Here is a 22,365-nt window from a genome sequence, read left to right on the forward strand (position 1 = left end):
AAGTTTATGCAGTGTGCATAAGTTCTACTTGGGGGCAGCAACCATAGCAAATTAATTTTGTCTCTATCTATTTATAACACAGCCTCAGTGTCATGTTTCCCAGTTTGTTCCTGGCCCTAGAGCGTCACTGTTGCCCGCTTCTCTCGCCATGTTCTCCCGTTAAAATTCTCTCCATTTCTTAAGTTCTCATATTTAGCATTTAAAGTCTGTGTTTAAGTCCTACGTTTAACTCTGCGTTTAAATACTCAATCAGGATGACAAATGTGTCATATCACATCTCCAACCTACTGGAGAAAATGACATCTACTGACAAAGATTTTAGGTAAGAGACAGTCCGTATTTGTTTGCATGTTTGGCAGGCAAACATTTAGAACATTCTTCCAGTTAAACGACCTGTTCGTCACTGCAGTGTATACACGAAGTACAAGCATCCCATGAACATAAATGTATTCAATTTTTTAAATCATGTTGTTTTAATAGTAGAAACTAAACGGATGGCTTTGTTAATTTATATATTCCGATGTTACTTATATTGTGGTATTTATGGGCAGTCTAGTAGGACTATGCTACTGGAAAGTAACCAAAAGACGAAAGTGTGTGTGCGCGCGCGTGTGTATGTGTGTGAAGTTTATTATTATAGTTTCCACTTGTCTGACAGTTGCTGGATTGAGTTGTGTAATACAAACTGAAACTGAAAATACTTTAGATAGATATAGTATATTTTAGTATTAATGTTCTTTTCTGAGCAACCATCACAGCTCACATTACACAACAATCCATTTATACAAACGGATATTAACTTTTTAATATCCGTTTGTATAAATCCGCCATTTAGGTGAAACACCTAGCACAAAGTTGCCCACCTGGGAATCAACCCTGCAAAGTGAGAGTTCCACGTCCAATTCCTGAACCATTTCACTACACTGCCATTATCCTCCAGTGCTGCTGTTTTCCAGTGTGTGACTGGATTTCACAACCAAACAGTACAGTCAGGTGATATCTAAAGTGGGGTGGTGATGCCTGGTGAGCAGTATGGCACAAAATGTCTGCCATGCATCACCTAGGTAGTTATTTGTAAATGAAAATTTTTTTTAATTAATTTGTTTTAATTACAGTTAGAAAAATCACTCATTTAGTAGCATCCTCCATTTTAGAATGTGTTAAAGACATCTAAATGTATCCAGCTCCAGCATCCCATATCAAAAACGTGGTTGAGGTGAGCCACCCCCCTTCCCCTTCGCTGTAAAATGCTTTGAGGTCTCTACATAAATGCAGGTTTTTATTATTATTATTATTATTATTATTATTATTATTATACTCAAAACAGATGTATTTAAAACTCTTTTAAACATTTAACTCACCTTTATGTGTAGTTAAAGGGCAACACATTTTGTGTTGCTTTCAACACGGCCTGTGTTAAAAAGTTTCCTTTTGTAAAAGGAAATTGTATATTTGTAACACAAAAGTAGTAGTGTTGACCCGTGTGTTAAAAGTAGAACAAAAGTAGTAACACAAGAAGTGTGTTGGATATTGACACATCCTTTTTTGTGAGTGTATTATTATGAAAATGGGTCGATGAATGTCTGCTTAGTGTCTGAGTGTTTGTAAAATGGCAGTGTTGACGCCCAGGTTCATGGCCACCAACGACCTGATGATGGAGCTGCAGAAGGACTCCATTAAGCTGGACGAGGACAGCGAGAGGAAGGTGGTGGCCATGCTGCTCAAGCTGCTGGAGGACAAGAACGGAGAGGTGCAGAACCTGGCGGTCAAGTGGTGAGGAGACACCACCCCCCTTCCGGAAGCTTCCGTGCCTCAGCAGGGTCATGGCCAGTCTGGCTATTAAGAGCTTAAAATTATAGTGTTCTGTCTGAGATTCTTATAATGAAATACATTATTAACGTGACAAAATATAAAAAGAAATGGATACGGCAGAAACAGTGTCATACATATCTGCAGAGAGAACGCCAGTAATCTTTCAAAATGAGTGACTGAATGACTGATTTTTCTAGTGATGCTTTTCCTGTTAAATCTCTGGTTCTGGTGCAGGGGCCCGTTGTATTTCCCGATGGTTTGTACTATAGCCCGTTTCTATTAAATGCTGTGATTTGTGCCTTTTGCTACATATTTACTACTTTAAAGTGTCTACACTCTTGCGATGCTTTCTGCAGATTTGTTCTTTATGTAGGAGCTTCACAGATGCTAATCAGTTCATGCAGTTATGTACTTGTCACAAGCAATGTGGGTTGAGTGCATTGCTATAGGATGTCCTATCTGAGACCCATAACTTTCTGTTCGCAATCCCAGAGACCTCTCAATGTGTTTACATTTCCGTCCCGAGTTTGTTTTGTAATTTATTATGCCATTTGCAACGTTCTATTTGTTCCTATGTAACACTGGGCTATGCCTATGAAAGATCATTTATTAATATACTAGTGTTTTGTGGTAACCCCTAGAGCTGTGCTAACTAAACTGTCTGTGTGTATTTGTGCCTCTGCCCTGTGTGTGTATGCGTGGTTGTGCGTGCACATGTGTGTATGTGTGTGTGTGTCTGTGCTGTGCGTGCGTGCGTGTGTGTGTCTGTGCTCTGCCTGCGTGTGTGTGTGTGTGTGTGTGTGTAGTTTAGGCCCTCTGGTGAGTAAGGTAAAGGACTACCAGGTGGAAACCATGGTGGACACCTTGTGCTCTAACATGATGTCAGAGAAAGAGCAGCTGAGGGACATCTCCAGCATGGGCCTGAAAACAGTCATCGCCGAGCTGCCCTCGTCCTCCGCAGGTGGGAGCTATCTTCATGACACCACTGTCTTCATCACATCACTGTCTTCATCACATCACCATCTTCATCACATCGCTGTCTTCATCACACCGCTGACCTCATCACTTCACCATCTTCATCACATCACTGTCTTCATCACACCACCATCTTCATCACATCACTGTCTTCATCACATCACTGTCTTCATCACACCACTGTCTTCATCACACCACCATCTTCATCATTTCACCGTCTTCATCACACCACCGTCTTCATCATTTCACCATCTTCATCACATCACCGTCTTCATCACACCACCATCTTCATCACATCACCATCTTCATCACACCACTGTCTTCATCACTTCGCTGTCTTCATCACACCACTGTCTTCATCACACCACCATCTTCATCACACCACTGTCTTCATCATACCACTGTCTTCATCACATCACCGTCTTCATCAGGTTGCATTTCATTACATTACCAAGGCTGAGAATTATAGGGTTATAAAACTGACATCTTAATCAGAAATGATTTATAAGCACGGGAATGCTTTTTGTCATGTCTTTTTGGTCTACAACAGACTAAACACTTTTTCTATCATTTAAAAAATAACACAAATGGAACACTGTTTTGGAAATTCTAAAGCTGTACTATCTGCAGAGAGAACCCTATAATTCTGACAAGCCATTGTAATTTTCTCTGGATGTTCCTGTTTTTTGTTGTTGTTGTTGTTGTTATTATTATTATTATTATTATTATTCGTACAAAGTAATTGTCCCAGTTAAAGACACTGCCCATTGATATCTCTTATGAATGGATGAATACTAAATTATATAAAAAAATAATATAAGGTGGATGGTTGAGCTGAGGATTGTTGTGGAAAGCTTTGCGTGGGTTGCAGGCCAGACTCTGACTGCCAGCGTCTGTAAGAAGATCACCTCCCAGCTGATGGGTGCTCTGGGGAAACAGGACGACGTGTCCGTACAGCTGGAAGCCCTGGACATCCTGTCCGACATGCTGGCCCGGTAACGACCCCGTCACGACCCCATCACGACCCCGTCACGACCCCGTCGGGCTACCTGGGTCTGTGCCAGGCCTGATTCACTGCCTGTCTGTTCACGCTTCTTTTCTGTGAGCGATGATTAAATCAACAGTTACACACGTGTGGAGAAGACAATGAGAAAACAAACAAAAAACGTTTTTCTGATTACGTCGATTGCTGTAAATTTACCAGCGATTTATAACTCAGGTTTATGACTCTGGACAGCACTGAATTGCATTATGACTGGAACAGATGCTCCTTATCTCATAGATTCAAAGGGCCCATTCCTGGTCTACATACCTTTTGTGTTCTGGTGGTTTAAAACTGAGGTTTTGGCTCAGTCCTAATTCAACCCCTGGACACTCCCCTATCCCCTCCACACTCCATTTTCTCCCACTGACCAACTTTCCACTCTCCCACTGACACATTCTCCTATTCTCCCACTGATACACTCTCCCACCGAATAGCTCTCTACTCTTTTATCCACTCTCCTGCTCTCTCACTGACCCGCTCTCCCACTGACCCACTGACCCACTCTCCCTCTCTCCCACTGACCTGCTCTCCCACTGACCCACTCTCCCACTGATCCACTGACCCACCCTCCCTCTCTCCCACTGACCTGCTCTCCCACTCTTCCACTGACCCACTACGCAACTGACCCGCCCTCCCACTGACCCACTCTCCCACTGACCCACTCTCCCGCTGTCCCACTGACCCACTCTCCCTCTCTCCCACTGACCCGCTGTCCCACTGACCTACTCTCCCTCTGTCCCACTGACCCGCTCTCCCACTGACCCACTCTCCCTCTCTCCCACTGACCCGCTGTCCCTCTCTCCCACTGACCCACTCTCCCTCTCTCCCACTGACCTGCTCTCCCTCTCTCCCACTGACCCGCTGTCCCACTGACCCACTCTCCCACTGACCCACTCTCCCTCTCTCCCACTGACCCGCTGTCCCTCTCTCACTCCCCCTCCAGGCTCAGTGCCCCACTGGCGAGCTTCCACCCCTCCATCCTGAGCAGTCTGCTGCCCCAGCTGACCAGCCCCCGCCTGGCCGTGAGGAAGAGGGTCATCCTCGCCCTGGGTCACCTGGTGCCCGGCTGCAGCCCCGCCCTCTTCACCCAGCTGACCGAGCACCTGCTCTCCGAGCTGGCCCGAGGCCCGCCCACCTCCTCCACCCGTACCTACATCCAGTGCCTGGCCACCGTCAGCCGCCAGGGCGGGCACCGAGTGGGTAAGGCTGGCATGGGCACAGAGGGGCCGCCTTACACTACACACAAAATATCCCCCGAATAAACGAGTCTGATGCCCATCGCTTCAGACTGCATGCTGGCGCGCCTGCTCACCTCCCCACACCCCATAGCTCTCCTGCTCGCTCACCCACCCTCCCCCATAGCAGTCCTGCTCACCCCCTCGCCCCCAATATTACATTACATTACATTACAGGCATTTAGCAGACGCTCTTATCCAGAGCGACTTACACAACTTTTTTACATAGCATTTTACATTGTGTCCATTTATACAGCTGGATATATACTGAAGCAATTTCGATTAAGTACCTTGCTCAAGGGTACAACGGCAGTGTCCTACCCGGGAATCGAACCTGCGACCTTTCGGTTTCAAGTCTAGTTCCTTACCCACTGTGCTACACTCCGTCCTACACCAATAGCACTCCCGCTCACCCCCCCATAGCACTCCCGCTCACCCCGCCATAGCACTCCCGCTCGCCTCCCAGCCCCACCCCCATTGCACTCCCGCTCACCTCCCAGCTCCCATAGCACTCCTGCTCACCTTTCAGCCCCCCATAGCACTCCTGTTCACCCCTAAGCCCTTCCCCATAGCACTTCCGCTCACCACACCCCCCCCCCCCCCCACCACCATCCCATAGCACTCCTGCTCATTTTATTTGGTTTCCTGAACTTAACAGGAAATTTAGAACTTTAGGTTCAGAACAAACTCTAAACACTGAAACTCCTTGCAAAGTAAAAAAAACTAATGTCTGTGCCTGTGAAAAGGCAATGCAGGAAACACGTTTTCACTTTGTTTTCTTCAGGCATCACAGGGAAGGCAGGTAGTAGATGTTTGATTCAAGCTTTAAAATATCTGCCAGGAGTCTTTCCTGAACGTGTGCCATTTTTAATGCTTTTCTATGTTGATTGAATTTGATGGGCCACCTTAAGATCAGAAACTTCAGAGATGCCTCTTGTTAGATCACTGGTGTTCACAGGAATGCCCTGGTCTATAATTAGGATTAATTATATCCTAAGCTCTGATCTCCGTGCTCCTGTGGGTCTTGTCTATGAGGAGACTCGTAGTTCAGGACTTTAGTGATTGATCACTTCATCCTGTATGTCGGTACTGTAGTCAGATAGGACTCCACAATCAGCAATTAAATCTGGTTGAGATTAGGTTGTAGATCTCGAAATGAATCTGATCCCATTTTTAATCTTGGTTTATTTATCGTGTGCTGTATCTCAAGACAGATTTCTCATAATAAGGTCATTTTAAAATGAATAGAAGCATGAATTTGTATTTCCATGTGCATGCTATTGTGTTACTGCACAGTACTGTGCTCTTTTTAACAAATGTAAATCTGATTTTACTTTTGTAATGTGTTAGCGACTGTTTTATGTTGAATTTGGCCCATAATAAACACAGCTGGTAAGATGGGCACAGGGCGCAATCCTTCAAAATGACCCACAGAGGGCAGCATTGTGTAGAATTATTCACTCTGCAGCCTTCTTGATTGGCGCTTATCCAGTGTTAGGGAAATTACTGTAAAAGCCGTTGCACAAACAATTACTTCGCACTGAAAGTAGTTGAAATACAGCCAAGGTACCCTCAAAGATAAACGTAGCTTGCAAAACTACAGCTATTCGAACATGTTATTTACTTTGCAAAACAAATTATGAAAAAGTTATCATTTTCATGTTCCCCAGACGTGCGTGTGAGCAATGCCTTCCCCTTGCACATATACAGCCACTATACAGCTCAGGGGGATATCCTTGGTATACGCAGGATGAAACACTGGCATATATTCATCTATAAGGCCATTCTTAGAAAGTTACCTATATATATAAGTTCAAAGTTTTTACCCACACAAAATACACATAATTTAAGATCTAATATTGGACTGCATTTCAAGGTACCTAATGTGCGGACAGAAGCCGGCAAGAGGAGTCTGTTTTATTATGGCCCCTGGTCTTGGAATGAGCTGCAGGTTAAGCTTAACTGTTAATTGCACCTGTTTTAATACTTAATCTATCATGTCATTCTGGTTACATGTATGTATCTCTGTCATCCTGTTTGTGTATTTATTTTTGCATGACCCCTAATAGTTGTGTCTGCTTTGTACTGTATTGTATTTTATTTTAATGTGCTGTTTCTCCTTGTAATATCTTTTAACTGAGCTGCCCTCTTGGCCAGGTCTCCCTTGTAAAAGAGATTCTGTCTCAATGGGACTCTTCCGGTAAAATAAAGGTTAAAAAAAAATGAAAAATGTGTGGCAACTGGCAGTTGACCAAAGTGCAGCTGAGTACTTTTCACCAATCAGAAGTGGAGGGAAATGAGAGCAAGGATGTGGTATTTTGTGGGTTTGGAAAAAATATTATTTTATGGCCTAAAGAAGTTGGTAGTTCCTATAGTTAACTACACCTCAAAATGACAAAGAAGTAATTAACTACTATAACCACGACACGAAACTGAATGTGGTTGTACTAGCGGCAAACTGCAGCCAAAATAATATGTAATTAAACAACTACTGTAACTACGTGTAGTTAAACTATTCCCCAAACACTGCCCTTGTCACAGGAGAGCACTTGGAGAAGATCGTCCCGAAGGTGGTGAAGTTCTGCAGCGTGGAGGATGACGAGCTGAGGGAGCACTGCTTTCAGGCGTTTGAAGCCTTCGTCCGCAGGTAAAGATGGCAGCGTCCATCCTCACGAAATTCCACAGCAAGATTGTCAGCTCATGGCATGATTCCCAAATTATTCCCAAATCGGGTGGCTCCCAAACTGTAGGAACTCGTGAGCCAGTTTAAAAGTAAACCCACTCTTTATTAAACTTAACCTGACAGTGCCATGAAAAAGTATTTCCCCCTTCCTGATTTCCTCTGCCATTGCATTTTTATTGCACTGAGTGGTTTCAGATCTTTAGACAAAATGTAATATTAGACTATGGGAAACTGAGTAAACACAAAACACATTTTAAAAATTATTATTTCATTTATTTAATGAAAAAAGTAATCAAACACCCACTTCATCCATGTGAAAAAGTCATTGCCCCCTTAGTTACTCAATCAACAAATTAACCAAATTTAATTGGTCATTAGATTCAGCTGTTTGAACACAGACAGGCTTGATTGCAGGCAGCCCTGTTGAATCCAAACCTCACTCATATTGAATCTTACCATCAGAGTGAAGTAGTCACCACAAAGTTTCCAAAAGCACACTATGCCGCAATCAAAGGAAATTTCAGAAAAGATGGGGATAAAACGGGGATAGGACGGAGTGGGGCACAGTGGGTAAGGAACTGCGCTTGTAACCAAAAGGTCGCAGGTTCGATTCCCGGGTAGGACACTGCCGTTGTACCCTTGAGCAAGGTACTTAACCTGCATTGCTTCAGTATATATCCAGCTGTATAAATGGATACAATGTAAAGTGCTATGTAAAAAAAGTTGTGTAAGTCGCTCTGGATAAGAGCGTCTGCTAAATGCCTGTAATGTAATGTAATGTAATGTAAAACTGAAATACGTCAGTTTTGGGTGGATATGCTCTCTCACTGTGGTTCAGTGGAGTCCCAGAGCCAGGAGAAAGTGTACCATAATCACTGAGATCGTGCGTCTCATTTGTGAAAGGTGCCCGAAGGAGATGTCCCCTCACATTCCCACTGTCATAAAGCTGTGCTTGAAGTACATCACCTACGACCCCAATTACAACTACGAGGCTGATGACGAGCAGGACGACTCCATGGAAACAGAAGACGGGGAAGATGAAGACCAAGGTATTGCATCAGCCTCTCAGCTCCATGGACATAACCACACAACCGCGCAAACACCCTGGGGTTATAGGGGAAAGATTTACATAGCTTGTGCAGTTTAGGATATCGAGCTTCGGAAATTTTAACTCTCATGTCATTGCACTATTTTGTAGGGTATTTATGTTAGTTTTAGCAATTTTTTAAAACATATTTTGAGGTGTCTTATCTGGTACATAGAATACAAAACAAAATTAAAAGCATTCCCATGTTGATATAATCACGTATGTTTGTCAAACTTTTTTTAGAAACCTTTAATTCCAAGCCCATGACTACCCCAATGACACTTGTCTCATTTATAAGTCATTATCTTAAACATGGAGCAGTGGCCATTTTTTATTTTTTTATTTTACTTAAACGGGTATGACAACTGAGCACTTAACTACCTTTTACAGTGATGAGGTAAAGAATCAAAGTGGATTGGGTACACAAAAGATTATGTAACCAATCAGGTGGAGTAAGGCAGGTTGTAACACCCCTCCCATTCAGAAAAGTGCCATGGGGTCCTTATTGGCCAAAGGAAGTCAGGACCTCAGATTGGTTGCTGCAGAATGAGCCCATGAATCCCACAGTTTCCATCCTCTTCCAGTTACTGGGTTGTTCTAGCTGTGTCCTCTGTGCTGTCCGCCCCGCCCCCCGCCCCCCCGCAGAGTCGGACGACGAGTACAGCGACGACGACGACGTGAGCTGGAAGGTGCGGCGCTCCTCGGTGAAGTGCCTGGAGGCGGTCATCGGCACCCGGCGGGACCTCCTGCCGGAGCTGTACGGGTCCGTCTGCCCCGCCCTGGTCTCCCGCTTCAAAGAGCGCGAGGAGAACGTCAAGACCGACATCTTCCTCGCCTTCATCGCCCTCCTGAAGCAGACGCGCCCCCCCCAGGGGGGTCCGACCGCGGCCCCGCCCGGGGCCAAGGAAGACCCCTCGCTCTCTCTGCTCCAGAAACAGGTGTGCTTTCTCCATCTTAAAATTCTCCACCCGTTTAACGCCTTCTGGCAGTACACGCACGATGACGACCTTTCACAAGGAAAACAAAAAACGGGCTCGGGGGAGATTTTGTTCAGAGCGTATGCCTCACCATAATGAAATCCACACTTGGATTCAGTCAGCATACGTCCACTATTTTTAGTTTGAAAAGAGATTTTTAAATGTTTTGTAATGGTCCATATGAGTGTGGCGTATTGTTGATGTGTATTGTCATGCACTGTATTCTCCTGCTTTGTGAGGAGTTATCGGTGTGTTTTTAAAAATGTTTTTATACCTGATCGGAGACTACAGGTGCAAGTTATCTCAACAGCTAACAGGTACAACTGACATGTCATTTATGCACGGTACCCGTCTAAAACACAAACACGTAAGGAAAATAAACATAAACCACCATAAGGAAAATCAGGCATGGATTCAGTCAGAGCTTATAACTTAGATGCCTCGCCATCCCTTCCCATAAGGGTCTCTAACCTCAGGGATGTCTCTCTTCTGTACTCCGGATCCCAGTGGAGGCATGAGCTCCCCAAACAGCCCAGTCGGTGTCCAAATTCCCCTGTGGATGAAAACCCATCTGTTCAAACTGCCCCTTGGTTTATTACTCTGGCTGAAATACCCACATACTTGTGCTACATTTAATACTACACTCTCAAATTAAATATGCCACTTACAGGACTATAAGGTCAAACTCTCTCTTGCACCTACTAGGTAGCTTAGTGCTGTAGATTTGCACTATGGGATGTTGTGCTGCTTGTAAATGTGCTCTTTGGCTGACTTTGTGCATACTTTCCAGGCTGATCAGGATAAGAATGTTTTGAATCCAGGCCCCAGTTGTACAGAGCAGCCATCTAATTATTCAGCTTTCTCCATCTGTTTTACATTCCTCAATAATCTGCCCTCCATTTGGGGAGAATGCACAAATATCCAAGTGTTTACTTTACCTTTTACCATTTATCCAAAACAACTTGCACACAACTTTTTGCATAGTATTTACATAGTATTCATTTATCCAGCTGGATATATAGCTGAAGCAATGCAGGTTTAGCACCTTGCTCAAGGGCACAACGGTACAGAAGGCCATACTCCTGCGGTACTGTGCGGTGTTTAGCATACTCCTGCGGTACTGTGCGGTGTTTAGCATACTCCTGCGGTACTGTGCCGTGTTTAGCATACTCCTGCGGTACTGTGCCGTGTTTAGCATACTCCTGCGGTACTGTGCCGTGTTTAGCATACTCCTGCGGTACTGTGCCGTCTGGGGTCCCGTGCTCCAGGTTCCCGCGGTGGTGAAGGCTCTCCACAGGCAGCTGAAGGAGAAGAGCATGAAGTGTCGGCAGGGCTGTTTCTCCCTGCTCACAGAGCTGGCCAACGTGCTTCCCGGAGCCCTGGGGGACCACATACCCGCACTCATCCCAGGTAACAGCCCATGTGTGGACCCGTGCGTTTTAGCGCTAGCCTATTTAACACACTAGCCTCTTTATCACGCTAGCCTCTTTATCACGCTAGCCTGTTTAGCACACTAGCCTCTTTATCACGCTAGCCTCTTTAGCACGCTAGCCTGTTTAACACACTAGCCTCTTTATCACGCTAGCCTCTTTAGCACGCTAGCCTGTTTAACACACTAGCCTCTTTATTACGCTAGCCTGTTTAGCGCACTAGGCTGTTTAGCGCACTAGCCTCTTTATCACGCTAGCCTGTTTAGCACACTAGCTTGTTTAACACACCAGCCTCTTTAGTGCACTAGCCACTTTAGCACGCTAGCCTGTTTAGGGCTCCTGTGTGCGCTACGCATCTGCGCAATGTTGAGAGGCCCTGGAGAAGACAACAGAATTTCTGAATTAACAACATACACTTCAGCGCACTTGCAGTGGTAAATAAATAACTGTAGCTTATCACGTATAAGCAAAACAATTACGATTCCAGAAAATGTTTTGCTTGTTTATTGAAATGTGTAGAGCAGTGATCAAAAAAAAAAAATCCTGGAGTGCCAGAGCTTCTGGTTTCCTGTGTGTTTCAGTGCTTCAGTCATTGATTGACTTATTCACTGAATTAAAGTCATTGATTGGCTAAAGAGTCTAATCTTATTTCCAAAGTGTAAACTGGCTGCTGACCGAAAGGAAACCACAAAAAACGGCGAACACCACGGTCCTCCTGGACTGGAGTTTGAGATTCCCGCATTAAACATTAAAATGAGACATTTTGAATGTTGTTTGATCTTTCCCCACAGGCATCCTGTACTCCCTCACGGATAAGTCCACGTCCTCCAACATGAAGATTGACGCGCTGTCGTTCCTCCACGTTCTTCTGTGCAATCACCCGCCGGGGGTCTTCTACCCTCACATCCGGGTCATCCTGCCGCCGGTGGTGGCGTGCGTGGAGGACCCCTTCTACAAGATCACCTCCGAGGCCCTGCTGGTCACCCAGCAGATGGTGAAGATCATGAGGCCTCTGGAGGACGCGCCCTCCCCCGCCTTCGATGTCAAACCCTATCTGAAGGACCTTTTCACCGGCACGCTGAAGAGGCTGAAGGCTGCAGACATTGACCAGGAGGTGAAGGAGAGGGCCATCTCCTGCATGGGCCACATCATCTGTCACCTGGGGGACCAGCTGGGCCAGGACCTCCAACCAACCCTGCAGATCTTCCTGGAGAGGCTGAAGAACGAGATCACCAGGCTGACCACGGTGAAGACCCTCACCCTGGTGGCCGGGTCTCCCCTCCGGATCGACCTGAGGCCCGTGCTGACCGAGGGGATCCCCATCCTGGGCTCCTTCCTGCGGAAGAACCAGCGAGCGCTCAAGCTGAGCACTCTGACCGCTCTGACCGTGATAGTGCGGAACTACAGCGACGGCCCCAAGCCTCCCGCCATGGAGCCGGTGCTGGACGAGCTTCCCGCGCTCATCGGCGAGAGCGACATGCACGTGTCCCAGGTGGCCCTGGGCTTGCTCACCTGCATGGCCAAGGTGTGCCCGGCCTCCCTGTCCAAGATCAGCGGCTCCACCCTGCCGGAGGTCTTTGCTCTGGTGCACTCTCCGCTGCTGCAGGGCGGGGCGCTCGGAGCCATCCTGGAGTTCTTCCAGGCGCTTGTGGGGACTAAAGCCAGCAACATGGGTTACCACGAACTCCTCAAAGCTTTGACAGGCCCCTTCTATGGGTCCCAGAAGTCCCCGGACTCCATGGTCATGCACAGGCAGTCGTACTACTCTGTGGCCAAGTGTGTGGCCGCCCTTGCTTCAGCGTGCCCCAAAGAAGCTTCCGGAACGATCACAAACCTCATCCAGGAGGTCAAGAGCGCCAAGTCGTCTGAGCCAGCAAGGATCCTGTCCTTCCTCTGCCTGGGAGAGGTGGGTAGGTCGATGAACCTGGGCGGGCAGAAGGAGCTGAAGACCATCATCCTGGAGGCCTTTTCCTCCAGCAATGAGGAGGTGAAGTCAGCCGCCTCCAGCGCCCTGGGGAACATCTGCGTGGGCAACCTGGAGGAGTACCTCCCTTTCATGCTGAAGGAGATCGGCAGCCAGCCCAAGAGGCAGTACCTCCTCCTGCACTCCCTGAAGGAGGTGATCAGCGGCTCGGCGGCCCACAGCCTCAAGCCCCACGTGGAGGAGATCTGGGCTCTGCTCTTCAAGCACTGTGAGTGCCCGGAGGAGGGCACCCGCAATGTGGTGGCAGAGTGCCTGGGCAAGCTCACCCTGGTCAACCCCTCTCAGCTCCTGCCCCGACTCAAAAAGCAGCTGTCCTCAGGTACGCGAACACAGCCGCCATTTTACTTTCCAGGGGTGTCAGTAGGAGGCATAGAAGCTGGGATATAATGGCTCAAACAATGTCTCCCCAGACCCCTTTACATTATATATCCTTTCTTTGTTACATTCTCTGGGTTTCCTTTTGGATACTGTCATAGGTATAGCTGTGTGAGATAGGGTAGCTAATCATGTCTAATCATACCTTTTTGTTACAATGCAAAGTGTTGTTTGATAGGCTAATATTACACTTAGTGATTGCAATGTAATGTAACACCACGAAAAGTGATAACTTACCGATGTAATGAAACTTTACCTGAGGATGCAAGGGAATGCATGCATGTGCACTGTCATTTTCATGTAAGTAATGAAGACAGCAATTATTTACTTCTTACAGTATTAATACATTTCTGAGTGAATACATTTTTATTGGTAAATTGTAGTGTTAGAGACTGTACTTTGTCAAAGTAAATTAGGCATATTAGACCAATATTAGAAATTAAAAATAAAAAAGTAGCCCGATTAAAAATTCTGAAAATAGATGCACTTTGTTGCTGTCCATTTTACAAGAAAGAGTTTCTAAGGGAGTCCAAAGAGTCGCTAGATCTAGCAACAAAGTCACTAAGTTTGCAACGCCGCAAGAATGTTGTCATCAGTAACATTTGACATCACTCTATAACTCACAGTGACATCACGCATCACTGCTTCTGTAACTTACAGTCAAACTGACATCACTGATTCTGTGACTCACAGTAACATCACACATCTCTGCTTCTGTGACTCACAGTGACATCAGACATCACTGCTTCTGTGACTCACAGTGACATCACACATCACTGCTTCTGTAACTCACAGTGACATCAGACATCACTGCTTCTGTGACTCACAGTGACATCAGACATCACTGCCTCTGTGACTCACAGTGACATCAGACATCACTGCTTCTGTAACTCAGTGACATCACTGCCTCTGTGACTCACAGTGACATCACACATCACTGCCTCTGTGACTCATAGTGACATCAGGCATCACTGCCTCTGTGACTCACAGTGACATCACACATCACTGCCTCTGTGACTCACAGTGACCCTCCTCCTCCACTTTGCAGGGTCTCCTCACGCCCGCAGCACAGTGGTCACAGCCATTAAGTTCACCATCGTGGATCAGCCACAGCCCATAGACGCACTGCTTAAAGGCTGCATAGGTAAGGGGAGGCCTTAAACACATCACTGCTAATGTTGTCCATGCTAACCTTTCTCATCCTGGACAGACCTGTGTCATATATGTCTCTGAAATACTCTCACTCTGTAAATGCTGGTAACACTTGCTACAAATAGAGGCTCCTTTTAAAATAAGAAATCTTCACTGGGGTCAAAAGGGTCGAGGTGCTTTAAACAGGTATTTGACCCCAGTCTGGTAAATGTCCAGGTCGATAGGAAGTATTCTTTCCCCTTTTCAGGCGACTTCCTGAAGACGCTGCAGGACCCAGACCTGAACGTGCGCCGGGTCGCCTTGGTGATGTTCAATTCGGCGGGTCACAACAAGCCGGCGCTGATCCGGGGGCTGCTGGGGGCGGTGCTGCCGCACCTCTACGCCGAAACGCAGATCAGGAAGGAGCTCATCCGGGAGGTAGCGTCCCGCCCTCACCGCTCCGCTCCAGACCGTAGTAAACCGCTAAAACCTCTGTCCGCCAGCACAGATAAAATGAAGCGATCAATTAAAAAAACAAAACATGGTTCACGGTTTCCATTTCTTACGTTAATGAGCACTTTCTGGTCAAATGACCTAATAAGTATTCAGTGTTTTACACCGAGAACCGTGCTTAATGGCGCACACTTGGACTGTTTCTGAATCCCTCTGAAAAATGTTCATGCAGAGGCACTTGGTGACAATGGTATTGCAGAAGAGTAAGACAGATGTTCACTGTAGAAAAACAGAAATAAACAGCATGTACTTGTTTTGGTTAACAAGCGCTGTCTTGCCAGTTGGTCTCGTAAATATTCAGTGTTTTCCACTAGCAATCATGTCACCTTGTAAAAACAGGAAAAACAGCCTGTAGGAGTCTAGTCTCAGTTGCTATGATTAACAGGCACATTATCGGACATTTGGCCCGCTAAAAATTCAGCGCTTTCCACCGATGGTCATGTGTGCCATTTTATGAACAGCAGAAAGCACCAACGGATGGCAAAAGTGAACACGTAACTGAGCTGAGCTGATGTCTTACTCTAGGTGGAGATGGGTCCCTTTAAGCACACTGTGGACGATGGGCTGGATGTTCGGAAAGCAGCGTTCGAGTGCATGTACACCCTGCTGGACAGCTGCCTCGACTGCCTGGACATCTTTGAGTACCTCAACCACGTGGAGGAGGGGCTCAAGGATCACTATGACATCAGGGTAACAGGAAACTGCCGACAGCTGACAGCTTGCTGGCTATACTCCAGAACACATAATACAGTGCCCAACACTTACAGACATGCAGATACCTGACATAGGCTACACTCCATGGAAAACGTATTCTGCAGGGCATACATAGCTATTTCTGACGTAATTTGACCTTAAGAGGTGAGCATTCTTCAGTAGACTTAAAGGGTAAATGGTAAATGGACTGCATTTATATAGCGCTTTTATCCAAAGTGCTTTACAATTGATGCCTCTCATTCGCCAGAGCAGTAAGGCGTTAGGTGTCTTGCTCAAGGACACTTCGACATGCCCAGGGAGGGGTTTGAACCGGCAACCCTCCGACTGCCAGACAATCGGTCTTACCTCCTGAGCTATGTCGCCCCATTAAGAGATGTGTATAGTGAATTCAGTCCATTACTGTACACATAATTCACAGTCCATTACTGTACACTGCACTTTCAGTCCATTACTGTACACAGAATTCACAGCCCATTACTGCACACTGAATTCAGTCCATTACTGTACACAGAATTCACAGCCCATTACTGCACACTGAATTCAGTCCATTACTGTACACTGAATCCAGTCCATTACTGTACACAGAATTCACAGTCCTATTAAACAAAGGGTCTATTAAACAGCTCAGTACTATTCAGAGGTTGCAATTATGGCAGGAACATACACACTGGTTTGAATTTGCAGACTCCTGGCATAGGCCATATCTATAACAGATCACTCACTGAAATAGACTTCCTAACACAGAAATATACAAATCACACAATGAAACTTGCTACCGTTTTATTTTTTTGACCAATCCCTAAATAACACACTGCACAATTATCATGTTAAACTAGTGATGGGATGGGAGAATGAGGAAGAGTGTCGACCCATTTGATTGGTTCAAACAAGTCTAGTGAACCCGTAAGCTGTCAGTCACTGACCGAACTCTTCCACCATTACACTAAATCACGTGACTACGTAAATACCTAAACCGGCGTTTCCCAACCGGTGTGCCGTCAGGCGAGGTCAGGTGTGCCGTGTGAAAAATCCTTTAAAAGAAATTTAAATGTTCAAATGAATCAAAAAACTTAAATAAACAAATCCCATTCACAAAAGCCAAAATAAATGTCATTAAAATACATATCGCTTAATTAAAACCCCAAAAGAACATTTAGGCCTACTGTTGGCACGTCACATCAACGTCAGTACGTCGCTCGCGGTTCTTGAACTTACCACATCACTTGCCATGTTTCTTAGAAACCTTCATCTAGCACATTCATGTTACTGTTGTAAATTTGTCTTCATGTTGTAGCTCTCTATCATATCTCTTGCAATGATGCCTCACTTCTAGTGTATGACTTGCCATAACTTACTTATCCAATGCTTACCCTGTGAACTAGAAGTGATGTTCATGGCTGTGGATAATTGATATGTTTGGAACTGTAGCGTATGTGGACACCCCTTCTAATTAGTGGATTCAGCTACTTCAGCCACACCCATTGCTAACTGGTGCATAAAAGCAAACATACAGCCATGCAATCTCCATAGACCCATTGGCAGTAGAATGTGTCATACTGAAGAGCTCAGTCATGTTCAACGTGGCACTGTCATTGGATGCCACCATTCCAACAAGTCAGTTTGTCAAATTTCTGCCCTGCGAGAGCTGGCCCAGTCAACTGTAAGTGCTGTTATTGTGAAGTGAAAACGTATAGGAGCAACAACAGCTCAGCCGTGCAGCGGTAGCTCACTGGCTGCTGAAGCGTATAGTGCGTAAAAATCACCTGTCCTCGGCTGCAACACTCACCTGTCCTCGGCTGCAACACTACCTGTCCTCGGCTGCAACACTCACCTGTCCTCAGCAGCAACACTCACCTGTCCTCAGCTGCAACACTCACCTGTCCTCAGCTGCAACACTCACCTGTCCTCAGCAGCAACACTCACCTGTCCTCGGCTGCAACACTCACCTGTCCTCGGCTGCAACACTACCTGTCCTCAGCAGCAACACTCACCTGTCCTCAGCTGCAACACTCACCTGTCCTCAGCAGCAACACTCACCTGTCCTCAGCAGCAACAATCACCTGTCCTCGGCTCCAACACTCACCTGTCCTCAGCAGCAACACTCACCTGTCCTCAGCAGCAACACTCACCTGTCCTCGGCTCCAACACTCACCTGTCCTCAGCAGCAACACTCACCTGTCCTCGGCTCCAACACTCACCTGTCCTCAGCAGCAACACTCACCTGTCCTCAGCAGCAACACTCACCTGTCCTCGGCTGCAACACTACCTGTCCTCAGCAGCAACACTCACCTGTCCCAGGGTACCAAACAACCTCTGGAAACAATGTCAGCGCAAGCTTAATGAAGAAGCTTGTGCTGACATCAAGAGCTTCATGAAATGGGTTTCCACGGCCGAGCAGCTGTACAGAAGCCTAAGATCACAGTTTGGGGACGGCCCTTTCCTGTTTCAGCCTGACAACCCCCCCGCGCACAAACCGAGGTCCATAAAGAAATGGTTTGCTGGGTTTGGTCGGGAAGAATTTGACTGGCCTGCACAGAGCCGTGACCTCTGCTCCACTTTGGGATGAATTGGAATGTTGACTGCAAGCCCGGCCTTACGTCCAACATCAGTGCCCGACCTCACTAATGCTCTTCTGCCTGAATGGAAGCAAATCCCTGCAGCAATGCTCCAACATCTAGTATGGCCTTTCCAGTGGAGGCTGTTAGGGCAGGAAAGGGGAGTCCAACTCGATATTAATGATTTTAGAATGAGATGTTCAACAAGAACATGTGGGTGTGATGTTCAGGTGTCCACATACTTTTGAAATGTACCAAAAGGCCAAATTTACAATTACAGTGAAAATAAGGTGCACCAGGATATTCTTCAGAGGTACTAGCATCGTCTTAATGTTCCATAACATGTCTGTGCCTGTAGGATCCAGGCGAATAAACATTTAGTCAGTGAGCGGTAATCCAGCGTGAAATACACCGTGCACATGAAAAGGTTAGGCCAGGGACGATACCAGCGTACTAGTGTCACAACCAGTAGTGAAGACATTTACAACACAGTGCTGCAGTAGATGCTGCTGTGATACTGACGGTAAGTGGAAGAACAGAGAGAGCAGAAGCACTAACGCTGTGCTTCTCTGTAGATGCTGACCTTTATCATGCTGGCCAGGCTCTCCTCTCTGAGTCCCAGTGCGGTTCTGCAGAGGCTGGACAGGCTGGTGGAGCCGCTGAGAGCTACATGCACCACCAAGGTAACGGCCCCCCCTCCCCAGAGCACCCGCCACCCGCTGCCCCCCCCCTCCGCCCCGCCACGGCATGCCTGCCCCTCCCTTCCCAAAGGAAACCAGTTCAGCCGCTATCCACCCACCCCCTGTGCAGAACAAAAGGGTAGGCACGCAAACCTGCTACCCTCCATTTGGTGAATGCCAAGCGATTTCACAATGGGGGTTAACCTTGAAGCAATGCTAAGGAACAAGATGGGACATGGCATTGGCAGCTATAGTTTAAGATCATGGAATGATTATTAATTTTTTTATTCTTCCGACATTGTATAACTAGCAGCATTGGTTTATTTACGTTTATCTTCTGTGATTTATCTATGCTTTCATTGTGTAAAGCACTTTGGTTGTAATGTAAGAATGTTGCTCTTCAATGATTTTATTACTTATTGCTTCCAGCTTGTGCAGTGGTGCCCAACGTGGGTATATCTGTTTCTGGACTTCACACGCTTGAGCAAGAATGTTTGCTAAATTTCCTTGTAAGCTCATGACTGATAGCTGGAGGCTGTTTCCGTGTCTCTAAATGAAACGTTTAACTGTGGCACAACCAATAGCAAATACATTTACAGCACAGTGCAGCAGTCGGCACAAGTGAAATAGATGGAAATTGGAATTATAAAGTGAATAGAAACTTTAACTGCTCTTGGTTTAAACAGCCAATTTGCAATTTGGGCGCGGAGAGCTGAACTCCGGATTCTGCTCACTCTCTTTCCAGTCGCTCTTATCCAAAGCAGGTTATGTTTCTGTATGATGGGGTCCACTGGTTCACCTGGATGTCTTCTGTGAAGCATCTGAGGTCAATTATCTTGCCCAGAGGTACAATGGTTGTGCATCCACCAGGGATCTGAAGCAGCAGCCATGGGGCACCTTACAATCCTAGCCACTAGTTAAGCATGTGAACACTCATCCTCCCCAATGCAGCAGTGTACCGGGGCCCAATCCAATCACTTATTTTATCCATCCTTGTCTCCTCTGTCTATGCCTGACCTAAAAATCGATCGAGGTCCACCATCTTGTTTTTTTCTGAATGCGTGACGTATAAATTACCGATAAGTGGATCCACCTCTCCCCATCTGCCATGTCTGTAACTGATGTGGCTTCAAGCTGACGCCTGAAAGAGCAAGGACGTTCCAATAGCCTAATACGTGTTTCCTTGATTCCTCACATCCTGTCCCTGCTTCCTTTCCTTGTGTCCTCCGATGGGTGGAGCTAGCAGCAAGGAAAGGATGTGAGGAAAGGAAGCAAGGAGATAAAATAAATAAGCGACTGGAGTGACCCCTGGATGTGCAGATCTCTGTGGTGGTTATCCAGCCGACCCTGTTATTACAGATGAAAGCCAGCTCTGTGAAGCAGGAGTTTGTGTGTGATATTGCAGGTGAAGGCTGGCTCTGTGAAGGAGGAGTTTGTGTGTGTTATGGCAGGTGAAGGCTGGCTCTGTGAAGCAGTAGTTTGTGTGTGTTATTACAGATGAAAGCCAGCTCTGTGAAGCAGGAGTTTGTGTGTGATATTCCAGGTGAAGGCTGGCTCTGTGAAGCAGGAGTTTGTGTGTGTTATTGCAGCTGAAGGCTGACTCTGTGAAGCAGAAGTTTGTGTGTGATATTGCAGGTGAAGGCTGGCTCTGTGAAGGAGGAGTTTGTGTGTGTTATGGCAGGTGAAGGCTGGCTCTGTGAAGCAGGAGTTTGTGTGATATTGCAGGTGAAGGCTGGCTCTGTGAAGCAGGAGTTTGTGTGTGATATTGCAGGTGAAGGCTGGCTCTGTGAAGCAGGAGTTTGTGTGTGTTATGGCAGGTGAAAGCTGGCTCTGTGAAGCAGGAGTTTGTGTGTGTTATTGCAGGTGAAGGCTGGCTCTGTGAAGCAGGGGTTTGTGTGTGATATTGCAGGTGAAGGCTGGCTCTGTGAAGCAGGGGTTTGTGTGTGATATTGCAGGTGAAGGCTGGCTCTGTGAAGCAGGGGTTTGTGTGTGATATTGCAGGTGAAGGCTGGCTCTGTAAAGCAGGAGTTTGTGTGTGATATTGCAGGTGAAGGCTGGCTCTGTGAAGCAGGAGTTTGTGTGTGATATTGCAGGTGAAGGCTGGCTCTGTGAAGCAGAGGTTTGTGTGTGATATTGCAGGTGAAGGCTGGCTCTGTGAAGCAGGAGTTTGTGTGTGTTATGGCAGGTGAAGGCTGGCTCTGTGAAGCAGGAGTTTGTGTGTGATATTGCAGGTGAAGGCTGGCTCTGTGAAGCAGGAGTTTGAGAAGCAGGAGGAGCTGCGGCGGTCGGCGATGAGGGCCGTGGCGGCCCTGCTGTCCATCGCCGAGGCCCAGAAGAGCCCCGCCATGGCGGACTTCGCCAGCCAGATCCGCTCCTGCGCCGAGATGTCCTCCATCTTCGAGAGCATCCAGAGGGACACCTCCTCCTCGGCCTGCGGCCCCACAGACGCCATGGACACCAGCTAAACCGGGGGCGCGCAAGGGCACCCCCTTCCCGGCTCTTAAAAATTTCATTAGCTCTAATATTTGTTTTATGTGACATTCTTTTGAGTCATGAGCAACAAGTTTCAAAACTGCATGTTACCCTAGATGAAAGCGTTCTGCTGTGGCCCGGTATTTGTGCATACAATGCTTTACAAAAAAACTGCCTAAATGCACCAACCCTCCGGGACTGCAGTTACACCCCCCTGTGCCAAACACTCGATTTCTCCAATAAAACTCCATTCTACCTTTCCATAAAATGTACAATTTATTATCTTTGAAAATGACTCCTGGACCCCATTAAACCAACTGCAGTTAACTGTGTGCAAATATCTTACCGTTACAACATCACAGAGCTTACAGAAAAAAAGAAAACTACCAATCCTAGTGTCTAGAGTTTGTTTTCATAGATTCTCAGATTCAGAGCACTGATCTCGGATCAGTTATACCCAATATGCTTTATCAATATGCCCTGATCAAATTCTCACGAAACCGCCTCTGTACACCTGCCCACCAAATCATCACCCCGACGTCCGATTGGTTCCTTTCCTGTGCATATAGATTCCCCAGTTTGTCAGTTTGAGTTGTGGTGTGGCATTGCAACAGATCATGTGCACACCGTCTGTTGAGTACTAATACAGTTCATATTAATACGGTGTTATGTGGTTACATCGTTCTACAGAACACAC

The 22,365-nt window shown here is 46.6% G+C and overlaps 1 protein-coding gene across 1 annotated transcript; it reads left to right on the top strand.

Annotated features, from left to right (window-relative positions):
* Positions 1–40: 40 nt before the first annotated feature.
* Positions 41–21,931, top strand: cand2 (cullin-associated and neddylation-dissociated 2 (putative)). The gene is made up of 15 exons (XM_035388373.1): positions 41–322; positions 1,630–1,773; positions 2,619–2,773; positions 3,659–3,782; positions 4,776–5,032; positions 7,609–7,714; positions 8,654–8,799; positions 9,483–9,775; positions 11,083–11,224; positions 12,036–13,547; positions 14,652–14,747; positions 15,003–15,172; positions 15,773–15,937; positions 19,092–19,199; positions 21,428–21,931. The coding sequence occupies exons 1-15, from the start codon at positions 255–257 to the stop codon at positions 21,659–21,661; spliced, it is 3,720 nt and encodes a 1,239-aa protein (XP_035244264.1). The 5' UTR covers positions 41–254; the 3' UTR covers positions 21,662–21,931.
* Positions 21,932–22,365: the final 434 nt, after the last annotated feature.

This window comes from Anguilla anguilla, chromosome 13 (genome assembly GCF_013347855.1).
Source record: "Anguilla anguilla isolate fAngAng1 chromosome 13, fAngAng1.pri, whole genome shotgun sequence".
Taxonomy (NCBI): domain Eukaryota; kingdom Metazoa; phylum Chordata; class Actinopteri; order Anguilliformes; family Anguillidae; genus Anguilla; species Anguilla anguilla.